This window comes from Trachypithecus francoisi, unplaced genomic scaffold, assembly GCF_009764315.1.
Source record: "Trachypithecus francoisi isolate TF-2019V2 unplaced genomic scaffold, Tfra_2.0 Contig01440, whole genome shotgun sequence".
Classification (NCBI taxonomy): Eukaryota; Metazoa; Chordata; class Mammalia; order Primates; family Cercopithecidae; genus Trachypithecus; species Trachypithecus francoisi.
Window position 1 is genome coordinate 18,868,730 of NW_022681431.1, and position 14,896 is coordinate 18,883,625.

At 36.2% G+C, this 14,896-nt stretch overlaps 1 protein-coding gene across 9 annotated transcripts in view; it reads left to right on the forward strand.

The window, feature by feature from the left end:
* WRN (WRN RecQ like helicase) overlaps window positions 1-14,896 on the forward strand; it is a 144,096-nt gene that overhangs the window by 102,242 nt on the left and 26,958 nt on the right. For all 9 annotated transcript variants that reach the window (XM_033230369.1, XM_033230424.1, XM_033230414.1 and 6 more), the window contains 5 exons: window positions 8,735-8,905; window positions 8,986-9,080; window positions 9,931-10,003; window positions 10,849-10,925; window positions 14,692-14,767. In XM_033230369.1, coding sequence (XP_033086260.1) covers window positions 8,735-8,905; window positions 8,986-9,080; window positions 9,931-10,003; window positions 10,849-10,925; window positions 14,692-14,767 — 492 coding nt within the window. The remainder of the gene's footprint in view (window positions 1-8,734; window positions 8,906-8,985; window positions 9,081-9,930; window positions 10,004-10,848; window positions 10,926-14,691; window positions 14,768-14,896) is intronic.

Here is a 14,896-nt window from a genome sequence, read left to right on the forward strand (position 1 = left end):
ATTAAATTCTTCAAGGAAAACTTTAGTTATAGGGATTATTTTGTAAATGTCTAATTTCAATAACAATATTTGGGACATATTTATTTTTCCTTCTGTTTCCTATCAGAAGTATTCAAAGTTATAAGAAAATAGTGGTTTTTGCCTTTACTAATGAATAAATAATCAGGTAAATTCAGCTACTTTTTTTTGGAGTGATTGATGTTCCAGTATTCTCCTAAACAGCCACAGGTACAAATGTGAATAAGATAGGACCCTTGCAGTCCAAGAGCTTGTTCTGTAGTCCTTTTCTTTATATCATTTTTCCCCCTGATTTAGAAGTATCTTAAAGCAAAGCTAAGTGTTACGCACGGATATTGGCTGAATAAATCAAGAGCGAGAGATAGGATACTTTGCAAATATGCATACTTATTAAAATATACTTTAGACATTAAAATTCTCATTTCTAATGTAGAATAGGTAAGCATTTATTTGTGAAATACTCGAATGCTTCGTGTAAATACTTTCTGAGTTTGTATTTTTAAAAAGGAACATACTTCTTAAATTAGTTGTGAAATATTTTTAATGAAATATATTGAAAACTTCTGTTGATTTTTCATGTACTGATGTTTTTAGATTCTAAATGGAGTTTAACATTTTGTTTGTAAATCACAAGTTGGATTAGAAATTTAATAGTAGAAGTGTTGCCTAAGAAACTATTTTAGGTGCTGTGAGTGAAACTGTTATAACAAGAATTTTAGTTGTAAGGGACAGCTTAAATATAATTGAGATCTATGAAAATTTATTCTGTCTCTATCACCTTCAAAACCTTTGTATCTCAGTTGAATGTATAATTTATAAAAATTATTCTTGTTTTAATTTGCTATAATCCAGCCATATCCAGTATCAACAAATAAGTCTAAGTAGGCTCCTTGACAAACTTGAACTGGCCACAAGAGAGATCAGATTTCACCTATTAAAAAACCAAATCAGACCACTTACACCAACAGTCTCTTCTGGGAGTCCTCAAATTAAGAAGTTTATCCTTTGTGAAATATTATAGTACCCTTGCTAGACAAAAGTAAAACTTTTCTAAAAGCACCACTTAATGAAAATCTGTAGACACTAAATGCAATGAAAATAAGGCAATTTTTTTTTCTCCCCATTTCAGTGATCTTGGTATCCTGGGATATTGTTTTTAAATCATTATAATTCCTTTGAGAATGTAGTAAAATGTTCCCTTTAATCAACTTAGGAAAAATTAATATCTTTGTATGTGATTTTGATCTGTAAAATAAACATTTTAAACTGGGAATAATTGGAGTTTAAAGAGATTAAATATATAGCATATAGTAGCAGCATATAATTATCTCTCTCTCTTTTTTTTAATTTTTAAATTTTTTTTTTTGAGATGGAGTCTTGCTCTGTCGCCCAGGCTGGAGTGCAGTGGCACGATCTTGACTCACTGCATGCTCCACCTCCCGGGTTCACACCATTCTCCTGCCTCAGCCTCCCAAGTAGCTGGGACTACAGGCACCCCCCCACCATACCCGGCTAATTTTTTGTATTTTTAGTAGAGACGGGGTTTCACTGTGTTAGCCAGGATGGTCTCAATCTCCTGACTTTGTGATCTGCACACCTCGGCCTCCCAAAGTGCTGGGATTACAGGCATGAGCCACCGTGCCCGGTTGTGTAATTCTGTCTTACACAAGATTTTTTCTAAATAGTATAAACAGTTATGTAACCTATCTAGGAGTTTGTGAATAGAGTTTAAAATTTTGTTTTTAAGCTGCAAGTTTGATTAGAAATTAAACAGTAAAGGTATTACTTAAGGAACTTTGTTTTAGCTGTCTAAGCAACTTACTATATAAAATTTTTTTAACCTTCTGTATAAATATGTGATAAGATATACAATGACCTTAATTTTATAGATTAGAAAATAAAACCACACTCATTAATTTGCATAACTGAGAGATTAAGTGAAACTTCTTTTCTGATCACATTAGCAGAATGCTAAATCTTGTCGTGGCACTAGAATTAGACGGTAGTTTTGATGATACATGATTTGACTATAGACATTTGTTGAAACTATTGGTAGTTTTAATCACTCTTGTAATTTTCAAACTATCTAATGGGAGAGGATTATCCATCCTGTTTTCTAGACAAGCTATTTTACCTGAATGAAATATATTCCTAGAGATAATTATCACTATCTTTTGGTTTTATTTTGCACATAGAATTATAGTTCACAATGACTTTCTGAAGCCCTGAAGTTGCAGCTGTGAGCTTCTTTGGCCTGTAGTGACTGGGAAAAAGCACCCCTGCCCTGCCCTCCCTGTCCCCCAAAAAACTTAAAGTGTTTTTAACAATAGCTATGGACTTTTTGTAGTTTAAGAACTTAGGAGTTGCCCAGGGTGGAATGCAGTGGTGTGATCATAGCTTGCTGCAGCCTTGAACTCCTGGGTTCAAGCAATCCTCCCACCTCAGCCTCCAGAGTAGTTGGGACCACAGGTGCCACCACACCCACCTGTTTTTTTTATTTTTTGATTTTTTTGTAGGTATGGGGTCTCCCCCTGTTGCCTGCCTGTTTCAAACTCCTGGGCTCAAGTGATCCCTCTACCCTTGGCCTCCCAAAGCACTGAGAGTCACTGTGCCAGGCTGAGTTTAACATTTCTTGAGTTGGAGTTTATGGCTATTTTTTCCACTAGTTATTAAACATGTATTTTTGTAAAAGGCACTGTATTGCATTTTGTGGGGGGATTCAAAGCTAAATTAGATGAGTCGCCTCATCTACTATGGAAGGTGTTACTTAAGAAGAAATAAGTGTAATGTAGCAGAGAACCAGATAAGGGACATGTGAATAGATATAAATGTTATTGATGTTCTGAAGAGAGAGGGTGTTTAGAGAAATTAGAGGAGTACTTGTGAAGGTATCACTAGAACTTCCTCTTTTTGTGGAATATATGGTAGATTTTGGTGTGATACTGTCTATTTGGACATTCATTCAGAGAAGGAATGAGGGAAGAAGGGTGGAGAAGAATGTGGCATTCTTCACAGTACAGAAAGCAGTTGTGACTTTTAAAGAGGTTAATACGGAGAAGTGGCAAGTCTTCTTTTCCTCTCCTCTCTCTTTCTTTTCTCTTTTCTCCTCTTTTCTCCTCTTCTCTTCTCTCCTCTCCTCTCACCTCACCTCACCTCACCTCACCTCACTTCTCTTTTTTCTTCTTTTTTTTCTGTCAGATACTGGTGTAAAGACTTCGCTTTTACCAGAAACTGATATGTTGGGTCAGGTACCCTGGCCAGTCAGTTCTCTTTATTGTAACACTCACCGATCAATTAGATTTCCACATTCCATGATATGTCAGTTTTGGTGACCCTTATTTTTCCACCTGGTTTATAAAGGGAAAGAATGAGATATGTCACCCAGGCTCTGGAGTACAGTGGCGTGATCATAGGTCACAGCAGCCTTAAAGTTTCCAGTTCAAGCGATCCTACCTCCTTGGCTTCCCGAGTACGTGGGACTACAGGTGCGTGCCACCATGCCCAACTAACTTTTTTGTAGAGACAGGGTCTCTCCCTATGTTTCCCAGGCTGGTCTTGAAACTCTGGCCTCAAGTGATCTGCCCACCTTGGCTTCCCGAGGTATTAGGATTACAGGCATTAGTCACTGTGCCTGGCCTGAAAATTTCTTTTTGAGATGCCATCCCACAGAAGTATACCTGCTTAGAGCTAACACTGGGAAAAAGACTATTTAACCCTATTGCCTGATTTTACTGTAGTTGAGACTGAGTTAAAGAAAAAGCTGAATGACCTGCCCTAGGTCATACTGTTACTTTGTGCCAGAGTCAGGATGAGCAAGTGACTTTCCTGCCTGCTAGTCTAGTGTCTTTTCTATTTGTTGTGCTGTAACATGCAGTTTTAAATTTGTATTGTTATGCCCACTGGACATGGTGGCTCACACCTGTAATTTCAGCACTTTGGGAAGCCGAGGTGGGAGGATTGCTCGAGACCAGGAGTTCAAGATGAGCCTGGGCAACATAGCGAGACTCCATCTCTACAAAAAAATTTAAAAAGCCAAGTGGTGATGTGTGCATGTAGTCCTCCTTGTGGGAGGTTGAGGTGGGAGGATTGATTGAATCTAGGAATTCAGGACTGCAGTGAGCCATGATTACACCACTGCACTCCAGCCTGGGTGACAGAGCAATACCCTATCTCGAATGAATGAATGAACGAATGCCCAAATCCCTAAGCTGTGTTCTGTATAGCAGCTTTCTCATCATAGGCAGTTTTTACTCTATCAGTGGACAACCTACAAAATTAAGTACAACACTTAAGCAATTAACAGAGGAGGCCTTGTTCAGAGTGAGAAATCATTAAGCATTTGTTGTTGAAAATTCTTACTGTATTATGTTTTAATTATTATTATTATTTTAAATGTTACTTGTTTTAGTTTGGATTCCTAGTTGAAAACGGAATATGATTCCTTTAAAACAAAGATACTATGTTTTAAAGCGAAGGTATATCATCCTTTTCATGGTGATTGCCATGGAAACAAGACAATGTAAATTTATTCACGTAGTACACAGTTTTCATAGTTATTGATCATGAGGGGAAGGGACAGTTAATCCCTGCTGATCAGATAAAACCTCATTGTTTCATCCTAATATATGGGTTTTTAATGCTTAGGAAAGGAAAAGCCAGAAGAGTAATTTTTAGTGTTTAGAGAGCTAGTGATTCTAGTTAGGGAACTTAATACCTTTGGTGTTATTAGTTTGCAAGGAATAGAATCTCCTACTACAGAGGTAACCCCTAGCAGATGTAGAGTACCATTACCAAGTGTTCCAGGGAAGGAAACCTGACTAGATACCAAGTCATGCTTTTTACTCTTAGATTAAGAAATTCAGGTTGAGTTAAAGGATCAGCTGTTAACTAATAAAAAGCAGATTAATATTACTGAGCCAGGCTTTGTCCTGGTTATGGACTTAATCTTCACAGTATCCTCAAGAGATAAAAATGAATATATATGCATATTAGATGAGAAAATAGAAGATAAGTAATTTGCCAGAGCTATGGCTTGAATGCAGGTTAATGTAGCTCAAGAGCCCCCACATGTATGTATATTGGGTGTGGGGGGCGGTACGTGTGGGTGCTTCTGCATGCATGTGGTATAATAAGAAAAAATTAGCTTTTATGCCTGTAATCCCAGCACTTTGGGAGACTGAGGCATGAGGATCTCTCAAGCCCAGGAGTTCAAGACCAGTCTAGGCCACATAGCGAGACCCCATCTCTACAAAAACAATTTAAAAAATATTAGCGGGCATCGTGGAATACATCTGTAGTCTCAGCTACTTGGGATGCTGAGGTGGGAGGATCCTTGAGTCCAGGAGATTGAGGCTACGGTGAGCTATGATGACACATCTGTACTCCAGCTTGGGTGACAAAGAGAGACCCTGTCTCAAAAAAAAAAAAAAAATTAGAACTAGTCATCTGGAGGCCTGTGTTCTAGTCCTAGCTTTAGTATAGGTACACAGTGAGACAGACTACCATTTAACGTCTTTGAACCTCTGATAATTTGTTAACAATATGGGTAAAAATGACAAGATTGGTCAAAGAGCTCCAGCATTCCCTCCAGCTCTGAAATTCTATGATGTTTTATCTTATTTTACTTATAAAAATAAATTATATTATGTATATTTAAAGTATACAATATAATGTTACAGGTTACCTATATATAGTAAAATGATTACTATAATGAAACTAACATATCCATCATCTTATATTGTTAACCATTTTTTTGTTTTTGTGGCAAAAGCAGCTGAAATCTACTCATTTAGCAGGAATCCCAAATACAGTACGTTTGTATTAACTGTAATTCTCATGTCATACATTCGATCTCTAGACTTGTTTATGCTACATATGTTTGACTTTTAAACATTCTACTCAAATCAACCCTAAGTCAGGGTTAGCACAGACCGGACTTGTTAACAAGGAAGAAAGTGCCAGATTGTACCTGGGTGTTTATATTTCTCTAAATCTTGTTCTGGTCATATTTTAATAAATAGAATCATCAGGACACTAAAATTCATTCCTTAGCTATTAAAAAAGTCTATTCTATTTTTATTGTTAAGATTTAGGAGAGTATGGTACAGATTCTCTTAACTATGCCTATCAGAAGCCTATGTTTTAAATCCAATATATAGGCACTGCTCTATTTGTCTCTGTTGAGAACTTACCCTGCTTTACCTAATTTCATCCTAGCTTTTTGTGAAAGATCACCCTTATTTAGCCTATTTTTTGGCAAATCTGTACCTTAGAAATAGTAGTAAATGACATAAGCATGTTAATATTTATGATGTGATTTATTTTTGTTTTCATTCATATACTTGGGAAGATTCTCAGAGATTAAAGCAATGTATGTTTACATTTAAGTATGTCGTTCTTGTTCTGTTTTAGAAGGCTTGTATTCGCATTTTTAACATTCCAAAAGATAAACCTGTAATCATAATGTTTTCATCAATTCAGTAAAACCAGTATGTTTGTAATAGCCCTATAGTTGCCTTAGTTAAGTTTGCTGCAACTCATTTTATATATTCTTTTAATTTTGATCCCTGGATTTTTAATTGACTATTAAACTTTTGTTAGGGTATATATGAAATGTAAAAATGTTGAGTTATGGTCTGCCTTTTTCTAAAATTTTAGATTGCATTTTTATATAGAAATTTAAATTGCTCATAATCATTCTAGTGAATTTAAGCAGAAAGGTATTTATTACTCGGTATTAAATGGCTTATAATATTGTTGACAAGGTTCCACTGTAAAATAGTTCACCAAGGAAACTGTGGCCTCTTCTGTGATCAAGAAGCCATCTGTCGACTTGGGAAGCTTCCACTACAGCACTTAACCCCAAACTGCATTGAGTAGGAAGCTGTAATAATCAGGAAGGTCCTACCTTTGCATGCCCTGCAAACCAGCATGAACCTGCTATAATTTGTAACCACAAAATGGTGCCTGTTGATACTTACGAAGCATGTCGTTGTGTGCTGGGTTCTTTGCTTATACTTTCTTATAAAAATTAAATACCTCCACAATCATGCATGCCAGCAGAAACAGCAGAGGAATAGCCTTGGCCTCACTTCCCGCTTATACTTGTCATGCAAATATATAGAACGCAGAACCCTAGCTGAAAGGGAGTTTGAGAACTAGTATTTGTACTGTCTCAGATTCTGCATTGGAAGAATTCATAGTGGATGGAAGGTAGAATGACCCTTGAATTACAGTCAGCCACATTCACCACAAATAACATTAAATAAGAGTAATTTTCCATAAAGTTGTATGTTTGTATACTTCCTTTGGTTTTTTTGTTTTTGTTTTTGAGACAGAGTCTCACTCTGTTGCTCAGTCTGGAGTGCAGTGGTGTCATCATAGCTCACTGCAGTCTTGATCTCCTGAGCTCAAATGATTCTCCTGCCTCAGCTCCTGCTTCAGCCTCCTGAGTAGCTGGGACAACAGGTACACACCACTACACTTTGCTAATTTTTTATTTTTTATTTTTTGTAGAGATAGGGGACTCACTGTGTTGCCCAGGATGCTCTTGAACTCCTGAGCTTAAGTGATCCTCCCAAAGTGTTGGGATTATAGGCATGAACCACTGTGCCTGGCCCATAAACTTGTATATATATATTTAAAAGTAGTATTTAAATGTAGGATGAATGAAAGAGGCAGTAAGAGGACAAAGTGAATGAAAAAGTACTTTTATAGGGAGTGAAAGCTAGAGTGGTCTCTCTGTTAGAGGAAAACAGAATTGCATATGACAGACTAGCTTTCTTAACATTTCTAGAACTTGATGGCTGTGAAGAGCCTCCCATAGGAATTCTCCCTTCACTTAGGAAAACATACGTCAAAACCATCAGCTATTTAGCATGCACCTGCTTTTCCTGGTCTATCTCAGTGAAGCAGCTAAATTATAAATGATTAAGTAAACTTTACAGTGTATCATATGCGAAAGCACAGTAAAAACAAAAATGCATTGGAAGCTGTGAGTTGTTGCACTGTACTCATGGATGAGTAGCTATTGGTTTGCATTGCTTTTTTTTGTTTGTTTGGTTTTTGAGATGGAGTCTTGCTGTGTCACCCAGGCTGGAGTGCAGTGGCGTGATCTTGGCTCACTGCAAGCTCCACCTCCCAGATTCACGCCATTCTCCTGCCTCAGCCTCCTGAGCAGCTGGGACTACAGGCGCCTGCCACTACACCCAGCTACTTTTTTGTATTTTTAGTAGAGACGGGGTTTCACCATGTTAGCCAGGATGGTCTCGATCTCCTGACCTTGTGATCCGCCACCCTTGGCCTCCCAAAGTGCTGGAATTACAGGCATGACACATTGCGTTTTATGTAATTCTCATGGTTCTAGTCTTGAACTGTAGGATTTTGATCACTGTTTCAAACAATAACATGAGTTTGCTAAGAGGTCTAAATAACAAAAGCTAAGTGTTCCAAACACATATCCAAACCGATACACTGGGAAATGCATCTGAATTATATGTGAAATTTCCTCCCATTATTTAAGACACAAAAGGAACATTATTTTGATAATTATTTGTGAGTTGAGTGTTCAGCATGAGCACGGTGGGTATAACATTTTTGTATGTTTTTAAAGTTGAAATTTAGTGTAAATCCAAAGAATCAATAGACAAGTCTGTGTTTTACTTAACCTGTATGTTTAAATTAGCATTTTTAGATACTGATTTTATTTTAATTTCAGAATTCTCAGCGTCTTGGAGATCAATATCGCAGGCACAGTTTGTTTGGCACTGGCAAGGATCAAACAGAGAGTTGGTGGAAGGCTTTTTCCCGTCAGCTCATCATTGAGGGCTTCTTGGTAGAAGTTCCTGGGTTTAACAAATTTATAAAGATTTGCACCCTTACGAAAAAGGTAAACAGTATAGGAGTCTGCCTGTTCGACTTAATTTTGTTTCCCACTCTGTATAAAAAGATCCTTTTTGCTTTTAATAGGGTAGAGATTGGCTTTGTAAAGCTAATGAAGAATCTCAGAGCCTCATCCTTCAAGCTAATGAAGAATTGTGTCCAAAGAAGTTTCTTCTGCCTAGGTTCATTTTTCAGTTTTTTTCTTGTAACTTCTGGGTTTTTTGTTGCTATTTATGTTTCAAATTACACCAGTTTATAGGCCTCTCACAAGTAAAATGAATTACCTGTTTGTTTTTGTATGCCTGTTTTAGTCAGTTTGGGGGGAAGGGATCTGTGAGGAAAGGATAAGTCATAGAGCACTTTTCTTTTTTAAGAGACAGGGTCTCTCTGTGTCTCTCAAGCTGGAGTGCAGTGGTGCGATCATAGCTCACTGCAGCCTCGATCTCTTGGGCCCAAGTAATCCTCAGCCGCCTGAGTAGCCGGGACTATAGACATACACTACTATGCCCAGCTAATATATTTTAATTTTTTGTATAGAGACAGGGTCTTCTTGTGCTTCCTAGGCTGATCTTGAACTCCTGAGCTCAAGTGATCCTCCTACCTCAGCCTCCCAAACTACTGGGATTGCAGTCATGATCCACTGCTCCCAGCCAGAACACTTTCTTGGTTGATAGGAAGTAGCTGACCATGGTATTTAGAAAGCTTCTTTTTCATTGATTAAAGAAGCAGTATTGAAATCATTGCTGAGGAATCCATATATTGTATTTACTTCTCACATGTAGAAGTGGAAAGGGAGGGAATACATTTGTTGCTTACTCTTTTATACCTTTACATGCATTGATCACTTGTGAGTTTTCTCTTTCAAACTTTTTAAAGCTTCTAGAGCTTTTTCTGGAAAAAAGTCCATTTTAAAAATCGCCGGTTCTAAAAGGGTAATATCTTATTCATCTTTCTGAGAGTGGAGTATGATGATTCATGAATTAGATACTTGCATCTTAACATTTGAGATAATTTAATTTTATTATTTTTCAGCTCAAGAACTGTATCTTCAGGCACCAAAGAGCATTCTTATAATCAAGTACCAGTTGAATTAACTGCAGAGAAGGTTTGTTTTAAATAAATTGTTCCTATATATTTCATTCTTTATTGATTCAACTTCTATTTAAAATTTTATATTTTAATTTCCTTCTAAAGAGAAAATTGCATATATAACAAAACATAAAATTTGGCAAGAGAAGTGATGTGAACAGACTAAAATATGTGGTATATAATTTCTGGGGCTAATAAAGAATTGGAAGTATTTGAGAAAGGAATTTATTTGGGTTCTTTTAACTATGTTCTAACTCATTTGGCTTAGAGTGTTCACACGTTATAATACTTATAGTTGATCAAAAAATAAGCCTGATTCCTAAGTGTTCTTACTAAAGCTACACACACACACACACATACATTCTCTCTCTCTTTCTGTGTCACACACACACACACACACACACTTAAACTCACATACTTTCTTGCTTTTTTTGATCTAAGATCTTAGATAACTATTACAGATTAAATACTAATCCAGTGGCAGACTTCAGCTGATCAGAACACTGGAATAATAGGCAAGTATAGTGAATTACATTTTCTGGTGAACCTTTTCTGCTTTATTGAAGTATGCAGAATGTAATTGAATTGTTTTTATAACTTTGGCACTTGCTATATCTTAGAGCATTCTTTTGATGATTTATTTTCTATAGTTTTGGGAGGGATAAGACATTGGATTGCGTTTCTAACTACCTTTAGAACTTTAGAAACGGATAATTTAGGAGGTTATTCTCAGGTGATTTATTTGATGGCTTGATTATACAAAGAAAAAATTGTGATTGTGAGATTTTTGTTTCTTATTTTCTTCACATTTAAAAGGTTTTTGAAACTTCTTTTTTTAATGGACCTTTATATGTTTAAATGCAGTCTAACTTGGAGAAGTTATATTCTTACAAACCATGTGATAAGGTTTCTTCTGGGAGTAACATTTCTAAAAAAAGGTACAGAGTTCCATATTTCTATGTTCTATACTTACTTTATGAGTACTTTTTTTCTAAAGAGAAAGGACTGTCAGATGTTGGGCTATTTCATTGGCAAAAGGAAGTTAAATTTAAAAATAAGCCTTTCAGTATTAGAATGATCAAAGTGAGCTACAAAATAATAATGTTAATTTAATAGCTAACACTTCTTGGATATTACTGTTTGTCAGGCATTATGTTAAATGCTGAGAGCTTTATATGTGATATCTCATTTAATTCCTACAAGAGCCTAACAGCTGTTATTATTTATCGCCATTTTATAGTTGAAGATACCAAGGGTTAGGAAGTTGACTAACTTGTTCAAGAGCTTACAGCTAATGGCCGAACTGGCTTTCAAATCTATATTTGCCTACCTCTAGCATCAGGACACCATTTATTTTTATTTGTGTGAAATATATACAGGCCTACTTTGTTTTATTGTGCCTTGCTTTATTGTGACTTGCAGGTATTGCATTTCTTATAAATTGAAGGTTTGTGGCAACCCTGCGCCAAACAGATCGTGTTAGCCCCATTTTCCAACAGCGTGTCCTGTTGTCATGGCTTTGTGTTATATTTTGGTAGTTGTTGCAATATTTCTAACATTTTCATTATTATATCATATCTATTAGAGTGATCTATGATTGGTGTGATCTTTGATGTTACTATTTTAATTGTCCTGGGGTACTATTAACCATGCCCACATAAGGCAGCAAACTTAGTAAGTGTTATATGAGTTCTGACTGCTGCATTGACCGGCCATTCACCATTTCTCTCCCTCTCCTTGGGCTTCCCTGTTCCCTGAGACACAACAAAATTGAAATTAGGCCAATTAATAACTCTGTAATAGTCTCTAAGTGTTTGTTTGTTTGTTTGTTTTCTCAAGACTGAGTCTCACTCTGCCGTTCAGGCTGGAGTGCAGCGGCGCAATGTCAGCTCACTGCAACCTCCACCTCCCGGATTCAAGCGATTCTCCTGTCTCAGCTTCCTGAGTAGCTGGGACTACAGATGCTTGCCACCATGCCTGGCTAATTTTTGCATTTTTAGTAGAGATGGGGTTTTGCCATGTTGGCCAGACTGGTCTTAAATTCCTGACCTCAAGTGATCCCCCGCCTTGGCCTCCCGAAGTGCTGGGATTACAGGTGTGAGCCGCTGCACCTGGCCCATCTCTAAGTGTTTAAGTGAAAGGAAGATTCACATGTCTCTCACTTTAAATCAAAAGCTAAAAATGATTAAGCTTAGTGAGGAAGCCATTTTAAAAACTGAGATAGGCCAAAAGCTAGGCCTCTTGCACCCAGTAGTTTCCAAAGGCAAAAGATCCTGAGGGAAATTAAAAATGCTACCCCAGTCAATACACCAATGATAGGAAAGCAAAGCAACCTTTTTGCTGATATGGAGACAGTTTTAGTGGTCTTTATAGGAGATCAAACCAGCCACAACATTCCCTTGAGCCAAAGCCTAATCCAGACCAAAGCCCTAACTCTCTTCAATTCTCTGAAAACTGAGAGAGGTGAGGAAGCTGCAGAATAAAAGTTTGAGGCCAGCAGAGGTTGGTTCATGAGGTTTAAGGAAAGAAGCCATCTCCATAACATAAAAGTGCAAAGTGAAACAGCAAGTGCTGGTATAGAAGCTGTAGCAAGTTATCCAGAAGATCTAGCTAAGATCGTCGATGAAGGTACCTGCACTTACAGACTTTGAATGTAGACCAAATACTTCTACCAGAAGAAGAAGCTGTCTAGTACTTTCATAGCTCGAGAGAAGTCAGTGCCTGGCTTCAAAGCTTCAAAGGACAAGCTGACTGTCTTGTTAGAGGCTGATACAGCTGGTGACTTTAAGTCGAAGCCAATGCTCATTTAACATTCTGAAAATCCTAAGGCCCTTAAGAATTATGCTATGTCTACTCTGCCTGTGCTACATACATGTAACGACAAAGTCTTGATGATACCTCTTTAAAGCATGGCTTACTGAATACTTTAAGCCCATTGTTGAAACCTGCTTAGACAAAAGATTCCTTTCAAAATATTACTGCTCTCGTTGACAACACTTAGACACCAAGAGCCGCAATGGAGACATACAAGGAGATTAATGTTGTCTTCATGCCTGCTAACTCAACATCCATTCTGTAGCTCATGGATCAAGAAGTATATTAACTTTTCAAGTATTGTTATTGAAGAAATACATTTTGTAATGCTTTAGCTTCCATAGATAGTGATTATCAGAGAAAAGTTTTTAAGAGGTTTTCCAGAAAACCTTCTGGAAAATATTCTCTATTTTGGATGTTGTGAAGAATATTTGTGATTCATGAGAGTAGGTAAAAATATCAATATTAATAGGAATTTGGAAGAAGTCGATTCTCATTAAAATCAAGAGTTTAGTGATAGACATACTGAGTTTGGGATACCTGTGGAATAGTCCAGAAATTAATTTAAATATATGGGCTTAGTGTACAGAAGTGAGCAGCAGGATGCTTATATATCAATAGGTATTATTTTAAAATGTATTGAAATTTTCCTTAAAATAATACCTATACTTGATTTAATAAGTTAATTGGAAATTAATGGCTTATGACAAGCATACCAACCCACACTCACTTTGCTGTTGTTCATGGAGGCTGTCATCTTTAAATCTTTCAGCTGATTTCTCTAGCGTGTGCCTTTTTATTTCTGAATTACATGCTTAGAATACTATTTTTTTGACTTAACAATTTTAGAAATTTTCTACTCACCTCCTATCACGGTAGATTTCCCCTCTTTCATTCCTCCTTCAATATAATTATATTCATCGTATTAATAATTCATTTATATATTTTTAAATATAATAACAATATGATAATATTGTGTTTATATTATTATAACTACGCAAATATTATATACATACTACTAACCCAACCATGTTATTATGACCACCCACTACCTTTATTTTTTTCCTCGTGTTAGTGATTGTCTTTGTGTTTTTTTCTTGGTTTTTAGTGTTCCTTTTACTAATTTTCTTTTTTCCTATTTCATTCTCTCATTGTTTGTTTACTCATTTGGAGTGTTGCTTGACTTTTATCCCCTCCCACCTAGTGACTTTTTTTTTTTTTTTTTTTTTTAACTGCACAGCGACATTTATTGTTCCAGTCTGGAAAAACATCCCTTTTTAAAATTTCACACAGCAAAGCATGTTAAAAACTTCACTCATCAAATAAATGATAATTTAAACAAGAACTTGCTAAAGAAACCCCATCACAACAACATTTTTGGGCCTGATCACTTTAAGTCCATTAGTGACATTTTAATTTTAGTCATCAAATTTTTAATTTCTAAGAGTGCTTCTTGTTCTCTTCTTGTTTCTTACTCCCCACCAGTGAAAAATCTATGATGTTATAACAAGGATCATAAATTGTATCCCAGTAGGTTAAGAAATCTTGGTTAAAACCTGTTGTATCCCAGTAAGTTGAAAGATGTTAACGTGTCGTATTTTTTTTCAAAAGCAGTTGGTTGAGGAAGAGAATGGGACAAATGCTCTTTTTAAAACACACCAATTTTGTGATGAACTCAAATTACAATGTTAACTTTGCCATTATAATGAATGTATTTGATCCAAAATTTTTAAAATCTAGGCTGTTGTCATTTAAATAACAAATTACTGGTATCATGAAGAGTAAATGTTAGTACTGATTTGGAAAGACATTCTCATTTAGGGGATGAAATAGAAAGTAAATGAGGAGAAAGAAAAGCTTTTATTATTTATTTTCTTTTAAATATTTTAGTATCATGGTGCAGTCACCAGAAAAATCTTACAGTTCCTCAGAACCTGTTATTTCGGCACAAGAGCAGGAGACTCAGGTAAGGCTTTTGTAAAAAGATAATTAGTTTATGATAGGGTAGTTATGATTCTATGCATGCTTAAAATTCTGTATTTTGCCAGTATTTTAAAAATTGTTCTTAAGCTAAGAATCTGAGTTTATATTTCAG